This window comes from Artemia sp. Qi Xiang Cuo, chromosome 1, assembly GCF_049724085.1.
Source record: "Artemia sp. Qi Xiang Cuo chromosome 1, ASM4972408v1, whole genome shotgun sequence".
NCBI lineage: Eukaryota > Metazoa > Arthropoda > Branchiopoda > Anostraca > Artemiidae > Artemia > Artemia sp. Qi Xiang Cuo.
Genome location: NC_142794.1, coordinates 99,620,809 through 99,639,389, shown reverse-complemented (window position 1 = coordinate 99,639,389; position 18,581 = coordinate 99,620,809). Strand labels below are relative to the sequence as shown.

General features: G+C 35.9%; 1 protein-coding gene across 1 annotated transcript in view; it reads right to left on the bottom strand.

Annotated features, from left to right (window-relative positions):
• Window positions 1-4,659, bottom strand: part of LOC148956990 (uncharacterized) — a 43,656-nt gene extending 38,997 nt beyond the window's left edge. The window contains exon 1 of the mRNA XM_089097154.1: window positions 4,526-4,659. Coding sequence (XP_088953280.1) covers window positions 4,526-4,609 — 84 coding nt within the window. The 5' untranslated portion in view covers window positions 4,610-4,659. The remainder of the gene's footprint in view (window positions 1-4,525) is intronic.
• Window positions 4,660-18,581: the final 13,922 nt, after the last annotated feature.

The following is an 18,581-nucleotide window of genomic DNA, read 5'->3' as shown; positions in this document are numbered from 1 at the left end:
CGGAAGGCTCAACAACCTCTGGAGAATGCCGCATATATCTAGGCGCACGAAAATGCGAATTTATAATGCATCTGTAAGGTTGGTCCTCCTCTATGCAGCGGAAACCTGGCCTCTCAAATCAAAAATCCTCCGCATGATAGACGTCTGCCAGACGAAACAGCTCCGTCGGATTGAGGGACTCCGATGGGACGATCTTGTAAGCAACGCAAGGTTGCTCTTACTCACCTCCCAAGTGCCATTCTCCGTCCAAACAGTGGAACGTACTCTCAGATGGCTCGGACACCTCCTGCGTATGCCGACGACAACCCCAGCCCGGATAGTCTACGATTTTGACGCTAAAGCTCATGGCTGGTCTCGCCCGATGGGCAGACCTAAGACAAGGTGGAAGGATAGCCTCAACAAATTCCGGGAGATTGCTAAAATTGCTGTTGACAGCCCCCACTAATAGCAGAAGACCGGTCAGCCTGGAGGAGCAGAGTTGCGACGCTCTCTACGCCGCCCCCAACGCGGCAGAAGCCTTAAGTCAGTAAGTCAAAGCCAACTGAGAGGGGGGGTTAGTTGCCCTCCGAACACTTTCGACTATTAAAAAGGGCACTAGCTATTTCAATTTCCAATCGAATGAGCCCTTTTTGAAGTTTCTACAACACTTTCTATGAAAACCTTATTTTCCCCTAGGGCATAACTTATAACCCTTGCCCTGAGGGCTCTGGGGGGTTGTCATCCTCAAAGACCTAGTTTCCAGAAGTTTCAACTACGTTGAACAAAATGCCTATCTAAAAATTTTGATTGGATGTGTTTGGGGAAAAGGTGGGCGTGAGAGGAATGTTAGTTGCCCTACAATCAATTTCGACTATTCAAAGGGCACCAGTCCTTTGAATTACCAATCGAACGAGCCTTTTTTGAAGTTTCTACGACAAAGCTTTCTATAAAACCTTATTTGCCCTGCAGGGCATAACTTACAACCCTTGCCCTGAGGGTTGTGGGAGGAGTGTCCTCCTCAAAAACATAATTTCTATGTGGAAATCAGCTACGCTGAACAAAATGGTTCTCTCAAAATTTTGTTTTGATGTTTTTGGGGAAATGGTGGGCGCGGAAGGGGTGTTAGCTGCCTTTCAATCACTTTAAACTATTAAAAGTGCACTAACCATTCCAATTTCCAATCGAATGAGCCCTTTTCAAAGTTTCTACGACAACTCCTTCAATACGAAGTGCCCTGGTACGCAAAAAAAATAACACATTGTGCTAACATCGTTCTTTACTTAGGCAGCGGGATTGCGCTGCCTATGGTACTACCAAGGTAAGTGAAGCTGTCGACCTGACCAATCTTTTCTTAACCCAATGTCACCTTTTCATCTTCACTTATTCTTAGCCTTAGCACCCTGAACTCGCAAAACCTCTAAAAGTTTCATTTTAGAGGTTTTTCTCATTCATTTTTCTCACACTTTCAACTAGGATGCTTAAACTACTACTACCAACAGCTCACCGCAGCACACAGCTGCCTGAGGCCAACTCAGCTATGCATACTCCTCTTCCCTCCCACTCTATTCAAAGCCTCCCTCTTTACACCCTCCCAGGAAGTTCCTATTTCCTTTAAATCTATCGATACTTGTCTAGAATCTGGGTACACACGAAAGAAAGACTGCATCGAAATCTCAATGCCGCTATTGATAAACAGGTTTCCACTACGTAGTGAGATATCGCTCACTCTGGGACGAAGATTTAAACTTTAGTTCTTTGGGGTTTAGGGGGGCTAAAAGGTAGCTAGGTTAGATTAGGTTATGTTAGACTACGTATTTAATATATGCTATGCTTTACCCCCACCCCCTAATGTGCAAATAGCCCAAATTTGTTTCTAAACTATTATATTTTCATCCTATATTGTTTTATTTCATTAACATTAACGAAACTTCACTTCTCTCGTGTATACCCAGATTCTAGACAAGTACCAATCTTTCTATATGATATCCTCCAACCTCAACCGTGGACGACCTGCTTTCCGTTTAGCCCCAGACAGTTGGCCGAAAAGAAAAATCTTCGGCAATCTGTCGTCCTTCGTCCACAGAACGTGTCTTAGCCACCTATAGTTGTAGACAGAGACCAGGCTAATGCCTCGATAATTACCACACTCACTCTTATCACCTTTCTTATACAGTGGTTCAATTAGAGTTTCCTAAAATCACTAGGTACTTCCTTTTTTTCCAAACTCATATTCATAATCTCCGGCAACTTATTTCTACCCTCGGAGCCACCTTATTTAAGAAGCTCATTTACCAAACTATCAGCTACTGAGGCCTTATTAATTTTTAATACTGTTCCTCCTCACGAAACAAATCTTCCTTCACATCCAAGGTATCACAAACTTTTTCATTTTCCTCTACACATTATCCTACCTCTCTATCCCGGCTTAGCACATTTTCAAAAAGTTCTGCCCATCTCTCTTGAACTCTTTCCTTATTACTAATTGTGGCCTTGTTAAATATTTGATCAATATCTTCATAAAATCCAAGCTTATCTGTGAGGTTCCACCTATTTTCGCTCCACATGGGGCTGGTGCAAGTTACTGTACGACGCTTAGGAGCAGACGCCTTACAAATCCTTGTAAGGTGTCGGAAGACGTTGTAAAATCATGAAAGAGCCCATGTATTGTGAACTGATTGTACATATTCTCGGTTATCGATGATTTTATTGATTTTAATACAGGTCATATTCTCGGTTATTGATTTTAATACAGGTGGAAAAACTTGGTATCAAACAGTTCGTGGTAACGAACTGTAAGTAAGGAGCGACCCGGCTCAATGGTAACCGAAACTCTAAAAAACGGGATTTTGATACCAATAGATACATCAAAAGAATCAGATTTTAATTCTGATTTCAAATATATAAGTTTCATTAAGTTTAATATTACCCATCAAAAGTTACGCGCCTGAGAAAATTTGGCTGATTTTCGAAAAAAGGGGGAAAGACCCCCTAAAAGTCATAGAACCTTAATGAAATTCACAACATCACATTCAGCGTATGAGAGAACCCTACTGTAGAGGTTTCAAGCACCGATCTACAAAAATGTGGAATTTTGTCTTTTTTGCCAGAAGAAAGATCACGGATGCGAGTTTATTTGTTTGTTTATTTGTTGTTTTTTTTTCCCCAGGGGTGATCGTATTGACCCAGAGGTCCTACAATATCGTGGGAGGGCTCATTGGAATGGAAATTACAAGTTCTAGTGCCCTTTTCAAGTGACGAAAAAAAATGGAGGGCAACTAGGCCCCCTCCCACGCTCATTTTTTTCCCAAAGTCAACCGATCAAAATTTTGAGATAGCCATATTCTTCAGCATGGTCGAAAATATGATAAAAATGTCTTTTAGGATGACTTGATCACCCAAAGTCCCCAGGGGGAGGGCTGAAAGTTATGAACTTTACTCAATTTTAACATTTAGTATTGGTTTTTGGGAAGTATACAGACTTTTTCAGTGGTGATTTTTTGTGGTTGGTGGGGGAAGGAGTGGGTCGGGGGCTATATGGAAGGATCTTTCCATGAAGGAAGTTTTCATGGGGGAAGGGACATTGCTAGGAAGGGCGCACCGGATTTCCCAGCATTATTAAAGAAAAAGATCAGGAATTAAATAAAAAAAAACCGATCAACTGATTGTGATTAAGAGGTCATTTTTAAAGAACTGGAAAAAAAATTCGAACTATAGTTTAAAGAGCAGGGTATTGACTAGGGGGCGAACCCCCTAATATACGTGTTAAAAATTTATGAATATAGAAGTCCGTTACGTAAGTTAATTTTAAGTTACGTATTTATTACTAATAAAAACGTTCGTAAATAAAACTAAACAAGTTTCGAGAAAGCCATTTAACCAAATATAATATACAAATTTTGTTTTAATTATTCATGAACGGGGAGCCAAAATCAAAACCTGCATTAATTCAAAAACGTTCAGAAATTAAATATAAAAAACAAGTTTTTTTAACTGAAAGTAAGGAGCGACATTAAAACTTAAAACGAACAGAAATTATTCCGTATATGAAAGGGGCTGTCCTCTCAACGCCTCGCTCTTTACGCTAAAGTTTTTTATTGTTTAAAAAAATAGAGTTGTGAGAAAGTCAAACTTTAGCATACAGAGCGAGGCGTTGAGGAGGGGACAGCCCCTTTCATATACGGAATAATTTCTGTTCGTTTTAAGTTTTAATGTCGCTCCTTACTTTCAGTTTAAAAAACTTGTTTTTTTTATTTAATCTTAAAGAAGAATGAACCACGCTTTGCATTGCATTTCTCTATAGCGGTCTCTTGCAGCTATCCCATCTGGCGGGTTTTTTGTGACTGGTTTCCTTGTAAAATATATAAAATTGACCATATAACGCACCAGTACCGAAATATCATTTGGGTGTGGAAGCTATTCGAGACTACTACCCCACTTAGAATAAAAATATATGGGAAACGATATTTTTATCAAGATTCTTATAATATAGGCCTTAACTATTTGCATGTTTTGTGGAAAGGGGAAGCATCTTAAGTTTAAATATTACCTTCGAGTGAAATATTGATATCCATTCACTTTGAACTGATAAACATGTATGTAAAAAACAGACTATCCATATTTGTTTCTTCATATTCAAAGGAAATTTGCTTGAAAATCCTGTCGTTGTGGGCTGTTAGAAGCTCTCCGGACAGACTAACAAGCTAACTGATACATTTTAAGCCATGTAATTTCGCTTTCAACTTCAATTTTTGTATAGGGTTTCATTTGCCTTCTAAATACACCTTCCAAAAGAGAATTTAAAGACTTTTTATATAATTGAGTATTTAAGTAAACCAATTTTGAATTTTTAAAGTCATTCGACATAAAGGGTAAAATAATTCAATCCAGTTAGACCGATTTATACGAGGATATACGATTTATGCGTTTTACAATAGGAGCTGGGATTTTGTATAGACTTAAATATTTCCTTCCGCAAAAAGTTTTGCGAACCCTTTATTTTACTCTTGTTTTTTCTTATATGCAGTATAGTTGTTACGTTTGGGCTAATTCTTTCTGTTATAATTTAAAGAGAATTAAAATCTTGCAAAACAGAGCTGTAAAGTCAATTTATTTTAATAATCTTAATACTAAAGAAGTTTTTCTTAAATCTCAGTTGCTAACAGTGAGACAAATTTGTCAGCTCCAAATTGCTGTTTTCATGTATAAATACTTGAATAGTCCCTCACCCGCAAAGTCTAGCACCCGCAACAAAACTTGTCCTTTTTTATTTATCGTCATATTGTCATGCTTATCCAACGTCATCATCTACACATTTTTCTCTTATCTTGGATATTTGTCACACGCAAAGAGCAGCTTTTTCAATCAAATAGTTGGAGTGAAATTATGGAACAGTATTCCGCTGGAAATAAAAGATTCTGTTTCAGTTCCGTCATTTAAATATAATTATAAGTACAAATAAATAGTTTTTAGGAGGATTCTCTATTTTTTATACAGTACACAGTGCCTTTTTTTCGTTTTTTTTTTCAAAGTTTTTTGTTTGTCATTTTGTTGCTTGTCAATAGTTAGTGATAGTAATTTTATGAATATTTGAGTTAACCAGGGATCAAGGAGGCACACTTGTGCCTCTATAAAGAGGCAACCCACCACAATGTTAAGCGATTTCCGGTCCTAGCGGTCACAGAGAGACAGCTGTAATCGCATTTTGTAGCCCAAACTCAAACTAAGAAACGTGCAAAATTTCACCCCCCTCCGACTTTATCTTCATGGGTAAAAGTGGGCTGGAAGTTTCGACCCTTCGACCACAGCCCCCCTTTAACGTTGTCCGATTAGGTTGAAATTTAGAAAATAAGCTTTCCTGGGGCCTGGGAGCTTATCCTCGAAATTTCAGCTCAATCTGATCACTCCTTCCCTGTTTTCCAAAAAACAAATATAGCCACTTAAAGTTCAAAATTTTTTTTTTCTTAGCCACGCCTACAGGCCACAGTTGGCAACTGATCCGGGTGAATGAGGACTCATTTGAAGCAGAATTTGGCTTGTTAGGGTCTTTTGATATTTTCAGACCGAAAAAGTTATCCCCCGAATTTACATTTACGAAAAACCTCGTTTTCCTATAAGAACCCGCTATAAGCGGGCTCTCATCGTTTTCCTATAAGAGCCCGCGAAAACGCGGGCTCGTTTTCCTATAAGAGCCCGCAAGCCCATAAGCTGTAAAATCAGCTAACAGTTAGTCAAGCAATAATAAGTAATAAACTGTACAAAAACGTGCAGAAATCATTTGAAAAAAACTACGTTTTCTAAAGAGTTAAAGAGGCTGAGTTACAAGGTCGAACCTTAAAACGTACAGGGATTAGGAGGCAGAGTTGGGGGGCTGCCGCCCCCCAAACCCTCCGCTTTCGCAGCCTTTAAATAAAAAAAAATAATTTTAAACTGAAAGTAAGGAGCGACATTAAAACTTAAAACGAACAGAAATTATTCCGTATATGAAAGGGGCTGTGCCCTCCTCAACGCCTCGCTCTTTATGCTAAAGTTTGACTTTCTCACAACTCTTTTTTTTAAACAATAAAAACTTTAGCGTAAAGAGCGAGGCGTTGAGGAGGGCACAGCCCCTTTCATATACGGAATAATTTCTGTTCGTTTTAAGATTTAATGTCGCTCCTTACTTTCAGTTTAAAACACTTTTTTTATTTAAAGGCTGCGAAAGCGGGGTTTGGGGGCGGCAGCCCCCCAACTGTGCCTCCTAATCCCTGTACGTTTTAAGGTTCGACCTTGTAACTCAGCCTCTTTAACTCTTTAGAAAACGTAGTTTTTTTCAAATAATTACATTTACGCCCTAGAGATCATTGATCAGTCTTTTTTTTCAAAGTTTATTTGTTTGTCAATTTGTTGTTTTTTTTCAATAATTAGTGATAGTATTTATATGAATATTCGAGTTCTCTAGGGACTAAATTTAGGCCCTAGGGCGCATTGATCAGTCCCTGGAGTTGCGTTTTATTTGTGTGTTTATATTGAATAAAGTCAAAGTTCAAAGTCAAAGTTCAAAGTATACAACACTTCCTAAAAGTCGAATGGACTAAGCCATTTTTTAAAGCCGTACAAAACAGAGCCCGTTCTGTTGGTACAAAATAGAGTCAAAAACCTTCAAATTGGATTACATATGACCACAACAAACTTATAATCAGAAGGAGTGAGTCTTCTATTCAGGGATATAGAGGAGACCATACTGATCAGACTGCCAAGTGCCCAGCCCTGGCAAATCCGCGAGTCATTCCTCTGATAATTTAATAAAACTGACGAAATCAGCAATTTGATTTTTGAAAGCCTCAAAATTAACCTGGAACAGCATAGCTGTGTACGAATCATGGGAAGCAGCAGGTATATAATGCAGATTTCATTGTAAATTGTTACGATAGGCACTCACAAATCTAGAACAAGATCTAAGGGTGCCAGGGTTCTAACTCTTTCGTTTTCTTAGAATAAAGGAAACTGAACAGGTTCTTCTTCGAAACATTTCCTTTTAAGTAAATAATGCATTCTGGCAATAACTAAATAAATATTCAGCAGTCAAATTCCTTGCGTTCATGATTTAGACTCTTTATGAACCATCAAGTTCATCAGCTAAATACGCAGAAATCTATTTTGAGGGGGGATACATCTAAAACAAGAGCAATTTGCGCAGTAGTTTTATATTAAAGAAAATGAACTTTTGTGTAGTGGTCGATAGGGGCGGCAGAACCTCTAATATACATGATGATTTCTCTCTGTCTGTAGTTATAATGTTATTATTTAGTCTCATTTGAACAAACTTGTTTATTCTATTACCATTTAATCCCAAAACGACAAGCCAATCAGTCCTTTACGTGGTGAATGATTAGCCAGGGGCCCCCAAACTTTAAGTATACCAATTCGCGTATCTCGTCAATTGTGAGATCTAATTTTAGTCAACATCGACTTCTGGACATGTTTGTTAAAAGAGTGATGCTTTACTGGGTGCCTTCAAAGCGGAGGCCGGTCAGGTCTTATTGTATTCTTAGGACTTAATTCTGTTGGCCAGGTCTCAACTTATGGTATTTGGTAGATGAATATGAATGATAGTTTCAGGCAACCACACGGAGGAATGTTGTAATTGACCACTGTCATCACTGTAGCTTCCAATATTCCTATCTTTTTAGAAAATTATTTCAAAAAATATAACTTGTTTAGAACTATTTTTTTTAAGCAACAAACTTTTTTATCTCTATTTTACTTCAGACCGCTCCCTATCACTCTCAAGTTCACAACCATAGATACTTTGCATTATAAATTAAAGTTCTTTTTTGAGAAGTTTTTTTTTAATTTCATAAAAATAGATAATCTCAGTACTGGCATAAAATATTAAAAAAAAAATTATGAAAAAAACTGACTTTCCAAAAACATAAAAAGCAAGGAACAAGCCACATGTTGTTAAGTATTCTTGTTTGAATTATAATCGGCTTGTAATTTTCTTTTGTATAGACTGCAATTACGTCTAATTGTTGTCGTTCTTTTGTTTATGCGAACTTTCATTTTTTATCTTCTTTTCTTTAAAGTTCCCAGCAATATTTAGAGTAAAAAAAAGCGTTTCAAAGTAAAAAGAGTAAAATAAAACATATGAACAAAATAAAATGTGAGAAACAGAATTAAATTACGAATAATTAGGAATATTCAAGAATATAATCAAGAATTAGGAATAAAATTACGCCTAATTTTTCGAAAAGATCAAGTGCGGTTTTTCAAATTTTTGTATTCAAAATCGGATGATTTATGCATCCTGCCTGTCATTTACAACATTTTTCGTTTTTAAAAAAAATTCCTATATTCAACAAGCACGATTGAAACCTTCCACTCACCAGAAAAAATTAAACAAGCAACAGTTTAAATGTAGCCTACTAAATAATTTTTTCTCCAAATTATTCCGGGGAAAATGCCCCCCCCCCCCCACCAAAACGACGCCACTGATTGAAACCCTCCTCTCACCAAAAAAAATTAAGGAGACAGAATAAAACAGACCGTTGAACCCCAACCGGTTATTAAAAGATTTACATCGTTGCAGGGGTCAAACCAGATTCTTGTATTAACAGATCCTTTTTAAAGGAAACCAACACGACTAGGTGTCCTTGCGATATAATTTTTTTTTCAATATGACATGATACTACAGCTCTTGACCTTAATCATCACGGAAGAACAAACCAAATTTAGCTATTGGTTCAATCCATCCTTGTTATTCATATGGTGAAGATGGATGCCAATTTTTATTAGAGTATTCAAATCATGTTGGACATTGGACAAAACTTTTAAGACGGTAGTTTTGTTAAGATACCTATCCAAACCGAAAAACAAGACACATTGAGTACATATTTCATAATGGTATATATGTTAGCCCTTTTCAAAATCAGAGTTATTGAAGTATTTTGGAATTCGATTGCTGGGGGAGCCAAGGTGGATCCGGGGAATAAGCGACAATATTGACGTTTCCGTTTTTCTCAGAAAAATGTAAATACGAAACTGCTATGGAAATGATGCAGATTTGTAAGTTTTCAAAAATTAATAACTAAAATTATTTTATATAATAAATTTTGATTAAATTTAAAATTAATTAGAACAAAATTGGAAATTATTCTTTCACCTCATCGTTAATACAGTTACAAACCAGAACGATTGTCTTCTTGACAGATGCATTTTTAGGATGACAGACGTTACATTAAGGAATTCAGAAATTTCCTCTCTTTTAGATTCTAAGAATGATTGCTAGAGTTCTAGAAGTTAGAGTGTCCCAGAACTAGAACTCCTGTGACTATTTTCCACCTTCTCTCTCACACAAAATCTTTTTATTATTTGACTACAAAACTCATAAAGAGGGTTTTTTTCCTTATCCAAAAATGTATGTTTGTTTTAAACATGAATCCTTTAGTACTAAAAATTCGTCTTGTTGCATCTCAGAATATGTTGTATATTGGACAAGAGAATTATCAAAGACAAGAAAAAGGGATTGCTGCCCTATACTGTTACAAAATATTTTTAATCCCTATGGTCTTTTTTTAAGCGTATATTTACAAGCCAGGAAATTTACTTCCAGAACCATGAAAAAGCACCACATGCTTAGAGGCAAGCTAACTAAGGATGATTAATAAATAGAGAGGTTTATCCCTTAGTATTTACAAATTTATACTATAAAAATTTGGACAAATAATCTAGAATATCTATGAATAATCTATATCTAGAATAATCAATAATCTAGAATGAAAAAAAAAATGACCAATTAGTAAGGAACAAGTTCTTTAAGTAGAGAATCCTAGTAACTAAAATATTAAGTCCGGGATACAATCGACCTAAAAGTGAATGTAAAAACTGATAACACTGGTTACCAAGGTTAGCAGATTCCTGTTTTATAACTAGCTAAGATAAGAGTTTATCGTATCCTCTCTTTTAAACTAAACATCTAAAATAAATCTTCTAAAATATATTTTTAAAATATCTTTATATCTAAAATATCTTCTAAAATAGCAAAATTTCTAGGGGGACAAGTAACATCAGTTTTAAAATCCGACTAGTTCTTGTGTGAGAAATGTTAAGCTACTGTAACTAACAACTAATTTTATTAGTCAATTCATTTTTTTTAAAGCTTTTTTTTAATATAAACAGTTTTTTCTGTTTCTCTATAATCTGAATCTCCATGTGTCTTATTTGTCCTTTTTCCATTTTTTTTCTATGGTCTTTTTTTCTATTCTCTCTAAGTTCTCTAATTTATCTCTGAGAAATAGAGAGTTTTCTCTATAACCTTATTCTTGATTATCTTATTCTAAATTCTCTGCGGTCTTTTGTCAAAATGGCCTTTTTGTTGACAGTCATTTACTTCACTAGTCCACTCTTCAGAAACGTGCTGTTTCTTATCCGGTTCTGTTGTTGTTTAAAAACAAAAAGATGTTTGTTTCTAATAATGCTGCCTCATTTAATCACTCCTGATCGGCTGACTCAATCTACTTTCAAAAATTCTATTTGGTTCCGAAAATGGTAGACTGGTTTCAAAGCTTAAATTAACACTAAAAGGTAGATAAAAATTTGTCTACCAAATTTATTTTTACGGGATATAGAAACAAATAAAATTTGCACATTTTGTGACAAAGTGATAAAATTTTTATGTTAGGATGTGAAACTTAGGCAAAATAATAACTAATTTGATAATTCACCCCCACACCACCCTTATAATCGGTTTTTTTTTTTTTTCAATGAGATTCTGAGGTATTTTAACACAGGAGTTATTTCTGATAATTTTGCAGAAATCTGATGATATTTCTAGAATGTTTTATTGTTTCTAAACACGAAAAGTAAAATTATTAGACCACAAATTTTAGGTAATAGTTTTTGTGGAACTCCTCCCAGGGTTGCCAACTGCCGACATAAAAAAAGAATACAAACCAAGGCCGAAAAAGTGTAAGTTTTTAAAAAAGAGTGAAAGTCAAAAAATTTGCGCGCATGGCTGCTGCCGCGTGGTCAGCCCCTTTCACTGTTCGGGCCACTCTTACGCCATTTACAAATAATTATCAGTTATCGTTCGATCAAAAAACATATTATCTTTCAATTTTTCAGATGTGTTTAAACAAAGTTCGGAGGACTCCCTTCTGCTTGAAATTTGCTGGTGTTTATTTTGATTGCTTGGATCTGTAACTGAACTAGAATTAAATTCATCAAATGTTTAGATAAAGTTTTCTCTTCATTTTATCCAAATGTTTTGCAAGGAATACAAGAGATCCAAGTAAATAGTCGTGAACTATAGCTGACTTCAATGTAGTCAAGTCAAGTACCGTACCGTGGCAGGAAGAACAAAAAAAAATGGTGAAAACGTTCTTAGTCACACAAAAGAATTCATCTTCTTCCCCTACTCGATTTTCTCCTTCTATCCTTTTCTTATAAATTTATGCCAAATTTTTATATGAAATGATTAGTTTTCTGAGACATTCCCAGAAGGTGGATAGCTGCTTGTTTGGCGAATGTGCTGCTTTAATTTGAGCACTTTAAATTTGAGCAAATTAATGAACATGAATAAATGCGAATGAGAGACGAATACTGTGAAAGGAGTATTTTAGATCATTTTAATCAGAGAAAAAGATCTATTTGGGTTGTTTACTCCAACAACACAGAAGTACAAATTTAAATTTTTTACTATAGAAAAACCACAACAATGGCTTACCGAACTGTTCAATGGTACATGGGACATAACACTTAATTTTAATGCATTTGCAGTGTCGATCGAAGAGAAGTCGGAGCCCCTCAATAACTACACAGAATTTCATAAAGAATAATAAAGTTAATAAACGAAACACTCTGTGCATGACTGCTTATAACTATCAGTAGTGAAGTTTCTTTAAGGAAGCAGAAACAAAACAGATTTATCATCCTTAGAGACAGCACATAGAATTACGTGTAGGATCAAACTCATGTTGATAAATTAACAATTAAAACTAACAATCAAACAAGATACAAAATATGTACTACTACTACTACTACTAACAACTCATCGCAGCACCAAGTCGCCTGAGGCCAACACAGCTACGCACGCTCCTCCTCCACCCCAATCTATTCAAAGCCTCCCTTTTTACACCCGCGCACGAACTTCCAATTTCATTTAAATCTTTCTTTATGACGTCCCCCCACCCCAGACGGGGACGACCTGCTTTCCGTTTAGCCCTGGATGGTTGGCCGAAAAGGACAATCTTTGGCAATCTGTCATCCTTCATCCGCACAACATGCCCTAACCACCTCAACCTTTCTTTCATTATAGATCTAGAAAGCGGTATTGAACCACATTTTTCGTATAGCCTATTGTTTGAAATACGGTCAGTCAGCCGGGAATCCAAAGCAATCCTTAAGCAATTTCTCTGGAAAACATCTAGCAAATCTTCATCCGCTTTTCGGAGCGTCCATGCTTCATTTGACCACTGTCATCACTTTAGCTTCTAAGATTCTAATCTTGGTTTGCAGACTTATCTTCCTATTCTTCCAGACTTTTTTTAACTGTGAAAAAACACCCTGAGCCTTGGCTATTCTATTTTTAACATCTTCACTACTCCCACCATCTTTACTAATAATACTACCAAAGTAAGTAAAGCTGCCCACCTGATCAATCTTTTCATTTCGCAGCGTCACCTTTTCATCTTCACTTATTCCTAGCCTTAGTGACTTATTCTTCCCAACATTAATTTTCAAACCAATACTAGCACCCTGAACTCGCAAAACCTCTAAAACTTAATTTATTTTGCTCACAATTTCATCTAGGTTAATTAAGTCGTCAGTATAATCTAAGTCCAGGAGAGTTTTTCTCCCCATTTGATTCCGTGGTCTCCCATTGCCTTTCATGTGCTCCTTAAAACAAAGTCCATCAAAATAATCAATGTAAAGGGGGATAGAACAAAACCCTGCTTAATTCCAGATTTAATACAAAACCAACTGCTAGCCTCATTTCCTACCTTAACCGCAGCAGTGTTATTCTCGTACATAGCACTAATCACTAATGTATTTGTTTGGTATACCATACAAGGATAAAACCTTTACTAAAGTTCCTCTATAAACAGAGTCGAACGCTTGCTCATAATGTATAAAACTGAGGAGCAAAGGTGTTTGAAAACTTAGGCACTTCTCAATTATTAGCCTAAGAGTGAAAATTTGGTCATGACATCCTCTACCTCTTTTAAAACCGCACTGCTCTTCTGTTAAAACTTTGTCTAAGGCATCTCTCAGTCTAAAAAGTATCATATTACTAAGCAATTTACTACCTACAGAGACCAGACTAATGCGTCGATAATTACCACACTCACTTTTATCACCTTTCTTATAAAGTGGCTTAATTAAGGTTTTCCTAAAATCGTTAGGTACTTCCCCTTTTTCAAAGATCATATTCATAATCTTCAATAGCTTATTTCTAACCTCAGAGCCACCATATTTAAGAAACTCATTTACTACCCTATCAGCACCTGGAGCCTAATTATTCTTTAATCCTTTAAGTACTGTTGCTAATTCCTCCTCACAGAACAAATCTTCCTTCACATCCAAAGGATCACAAACTTTTTCATTTTCCTCTATATTTTTTCCTGCAACTCTATCTCGGTTAAGCAAGTTCTCAAAATGTTCGGCCCATCTCGCTATAGCTTTTTCCTAATCGCTAATTTCCAACCCATTCCTATCTTTAACTGGGACAAGTCTGGATTGACAACTACCTCTCAATTTGTTAACATGCCAGTACAATATTTTACTATTATGCCGTCTAGCTGCATCTTCTAAATCCTCGGCAATTTTATCCATGGCCTCCACTTCACACCTCCTTAGTTCATATTTCAATGCTTTCTCCACTTTCTTTACATTTCTTTTGTTTTCATGCGATCTATCACTCAGATAATTCTTGTATAAGTCCTTTCTCCTTTCTATTAAACTTAAAGCTTTTTCACTAATATTCTTAGCTGCATTTCTAGCTTTCTTCCCTAAGACGCCTTCAGTAACTTTAAAATATTTTTCGAAAATTATTCCAACCTCCTTCCATATTGTCAAATTTTAAATTCTCGAGTCTAGTATTCAACTGTCCCCGGGAAGTTTCTCTCAAATTCTCATCCTGGAGTCTACTAACATCATAACTTCCCGGGAAGTAATTACCCTTCCGATATTTCAGCTTTAAATTAACCCTTGACACTACTAGATGGTGATCTTTACTTTTAACATCAATAACAGCACTCCTATATACCCTAGTATCTTGTATTGATCCTGCCAGTCTTCAGTTTACGATAGCATAATCAATAAGGTTGGCCGTCTTACCATCATGTGAGTACCATGTTAGCTTATGAGCCATTTTATGACCAAACACTGTAATGGTTATAACTAGATTGTTATACCTACAGAATTGCAAAAGTCTGTATCCATAACTGTTCTCTTGTGGGCATAGTGTTTACAACTGACACACAATAGACAGTATGCAAGTCTAAAAAAAGGCAAGTTAAAACAATAACATATTTGTTTACGCTCCCTTCTATGTAAACAAAAAAGAATTATTTTCTACACTAGAAACATCAGGGAATACATTCATCCTGTTGACTAGTAGGAAGGCTATTCTCGCACAATGAATGTTGAATTTGGATTCAGGATGCAATTCTGACTATAGAGATAAGTTTGAATATTATCCCCCCCGCCCCCAAGATGCAGATATATACCATGGATTGGTATATAGGGGTGGGGTGAAGTGAATTTGCGGCAAAAGCGATAATTATATTAGGAAAGAGCATAAGAAAGGACATCGAGTGGTATGTTCACTTTATTCGTAGGTCAATAATATGAACTGCTCAATATTTACCCATTTTTCATTGTCATTTTCAATTGGCTCCAATATTTTTGGCCCTAGATTCATTTCTGATAGTGTAATTCACCTAAATTAACTGCTTTCCAAGATAGCAAGAAGTGTCTAAACTACAACTTTAGACTACCCCATATATTTTCTAAAGTACCCTTTTATCTCATTTTGGTAGTATGGATCCCTTCCAAAGCAAATTCTTGGACCCCTGCTTGATAAGAAGAGATTTTTTTTTTTCAGAAAAAAATGGCCATCACAAGCAAAGATGGGTCATTCATGCTTTAAAATGGTGCATAGGCCCAAAGTCTTTGCAGAATTTCATCAGTTTGAGAGTAGACTTTGGAAAGATTTGTTTTGGTTGTTGCTTCTCCGTCGCTTTACTGCAGGTTGCATACTCACTTTTCCATTTCCAAGAACAATGGTTTTGCCCATTGTTTTTGCCCATGGTTTTGCCCATTTCCAAGAACAATGGTTTTGCCCAACAGCTCTTAACTTCCTTCCATAGAATTTGACGTTGAGTCTACCACGTTTTCACTTGTTATCTATAATTTGATCTACTTCTTCGTAAATGGTTAAAAATACCAGAAAAACGCCTGGGGGACGGTCCATGCAGAGATAGCAGAGATCATACTGGCTAGCTGTTCTATATTTTGCACTTAAATAATTTATTTTGAAGATTTTTATTTCGCTCATACTTTTCCTATCATCATTTCAAAAAAGAGTGCAAAGAGCAAATAATGGGAAAAAGAAAGTGAGAATCTGGTCCGTGGAGTGAAAGGGTGCAATGAAAGAAAAAGTGCAATGAAGAAAGATTTATTTTAAAAAAAACATATCAACAAAAAATTATTACTTCCTCCCCTAAAAAGCAAAGCTTGTCCATGGGGGAGGTAGAGAAAACAAGATCCTTAAAACAAAGAACACTTGGCCACCAATACCACTAATACCATCATACTAAACAATAAATACAAAATAATATCATATATTATACTTCTTCTGGGAATATCATATTAACAAAACCTCCAGAATTAATAAATCAATCAATCAGTCAAAACTTATATTCAGCAAACAGCAGTTCCTTAATGATTTTTTTTAAAAATGTTTGTATCACCAATGGTCTTAATATCGCTATTCAAGCTATTCTATTTCCGTGTACCTCTATAAAAAACAGAAAAACATGAACGGGAAGATATACCTCTAGGTACACAGAAGTCCGCGCTACCCCTTGTATCATGAGAATGAACAGTAGACCTAATGGACAATAAATCATCAAACCAACGAGGCTGAACATCCTGCTGCAGTCCAAAAATAAACCACAATACGTAGAATTCACGAAGGCCTGCAGCCGGCAAAATTTTTAAAGTTGGGTAAATTTCTCGAACAGACATACGTGGAGATATACCGGCTAAAATTCTTACAGCATGATTTTGTAAGAACTCTTATTGGTTTTAGGATAGAAGAAAAAGTAGAGAGCCAAATACTCGAACAATAAAGTATTTACGGGTGTATTAAAGAAAAATAAAGATGGCGAAGGACATACTTGGAAAAACAATGTTGGAGTTTCTTCATTATACCGAGATTTCTTGCCAAAATTTTGCTAGTTAAAGTTCCATGTTCCTTAAAAGATAGAGTTTCATCAGAGTTTAATGCGTAATGAATTTCACACGAGAAGTGTGTAAGTTGGAAACCCTGCTTCCACAAGCTATTGATTAATGACAGAAAAAAAAATTATGTTAACATAACAGCGGGTTCAATTCATTAATAATATAAACTATAAGGCTTCTTCCAGAATTTTAATCTAGCTGATTGAAACAGGTTAGATTTTATAGACAAGAGCCTTACAATAATCCTTTCTTCAATATGCACCATCAGTCGACAGATATTATTTCAATAGACCCAGCAGAAATGCACATTTTTTTCTAATAAACAAATTTCGTTTCTGATAAATGTTTCTTTTTTGAAAAACGGATATTGTTCCGGTACAAATTCAAGAAATCTAGTATGATTACTAAATAAGTAGCTGTTTCTACACACCACATGATTACGCCAAATTCATTATGGCAAATATTATCAGTCCAGTTCTGTAATGGTTTCTTAGATCTAAGCCATCTCCTGATTGGCGAGTATTCATAATCAAACGAAATTTAATTTTTTCTAGAGCCTTAATTTTATTAGCAATATTAGTTATGAGTCTCCTTTAGAAATTACTTTTTCAGAGATGCCTTCGGTGTTTCAACATTAGTTCAACAAACCCTCCTCCCTCTCCTGATAAAATTGTATATTTTAGAAGTTCAAAATTTGTCAACCGTTGGCGGTAGCAAAATATAAGTAAGGGGAAACTCGTACCAATAGTAAATAGAACCTTAAACAAAAGGTATTTCGATGACAATATACACAGCGAAATAACTTCCTTTTTGTCTTGCTTGTAGATAAGTAATATTCATTAAGTCTAAAGCTGTCATTCAAAAGTGATTATCACAAACACAAACCAGTATAATTTAAAGACAGGCGGAAACCTGTGAAAAAATGAATGGCCTTGGTGATGGTTTGAATAGATTAAGATGGAGGAGGAGCGAAAGTAGTTGTGTTGGCCTCAGGCGATTTGGTGCTGTAGTGAGTTGATAGTAGCAGTAGAATGTTGGGGAGCCTCTAGGATAAAAATTTTTAAGCCCTCGTCGATCACACGTAAAACATTGGGAGAGGGATCACTCGAACAAAAATCGAAAGTCCTGGCACTTTTATATTGTAAAACGACGGTGTCTGCTAACGAGGTCTAAATACTATCGATTGGAATTCTGAGGGGGGAAACTGATTAAGACTTTCAAAAGCTAGAGGCTAGCAGACTATAATCACACCTGCCGATAAAATATAGCCAAGATTTATGAATGAACTGTGATCTTCTTTGTTGACTTACCGCCCCACTTTTGCCCGTAGAAAAGGGCACGGGCACGTTAAATGGCATGGGCTAATTAATATAGTCAAGATTTATGAATGAACTGTGTTCTTCTCTGTTGACTTACCGTCACACTTTTGTCCGTAGGAAGGGGCAGCTTGAATCGCATGGCCTAATTAATAGACAATCCTTTTAAAATAATTTTATTTAAGTATTTCCGCTAAGCCCTGAATCTCTGAACAGATTCAGTTTCTAGATGAGCAAACTGTTAATTCAAGTTTTTATGAACCCTAGTTCACAAATTATGTCTTGAATATTTACTCTAATTGGCTAGTCGCAAAAATTATATTAAAAATACTTCGATTCTTT